Here is a 253-nt window from a genome sequence, read left to right as displayed (position 1 = left end):
AGACCCTGGGCATCATCATGGGCACCTTCACGCTTTGCTGGTTGCCCTTCTTCGTGGCCAACATCATCAAGGTCTTCTGCCGGCCGCTGGTGCCAGATCAGCTCTTCCTCTTCCTCAACTGGCTGGGCTACATCAACTCAGCCTTCAACCCCATCATCTACTGCCGCAGCCCCGACTTCCGTAAGGCCTTCAAGAGGCTGCTCTGCTGTCCCCGGAAAGCTGACCGGCGGCTGCACGCCAGCGGTGGGGAGCT

The 253-nt window shown here is 60.5% G+C and overlaps 1 protein-coding gene across 1 annotated transcript; it reads left to right on the top strand.

The window, feature by feature from the left end:
• Positions 1-5: 5 nt before the first annotated feature.
• LOC114818971 (beta-4C adrenergic receptor-like) lies at positions 6-248 on the top strand (the record flags this gene model as incomplete). Its single annotated transcript, XM_029087106.1, has 1 exon — positions 6-248. A coding segment is annotated over one exon (243 nt), but the record flags the coding sequence as incomplete, so codon positions are not given.
• Positions 249-253: the final 5 nt, after the last annotated feature.

The sequence above is a fragment of the Antrostomus carolinensis genome, unplaced genomic scaffold (genome assembly GCF_000700745.2).
Source record: "Antrostomus carolinensis isolate BGI_N321 unplaced genomic scaffold, ASM70074v2 C12481503, whole genome shotgun sequence".
NCBI lineage: Eukaryota > Metazoa > Chordata > Aves > Caprimulgiformes > Caprimulgidae > Antrostomus > Antrostomus carolinensis.
The sequence above is the reverse complement of the archived record's forward strand: the minus strand, read 5'-3'. Positions and strand labels throughout refer to the sequence as shown.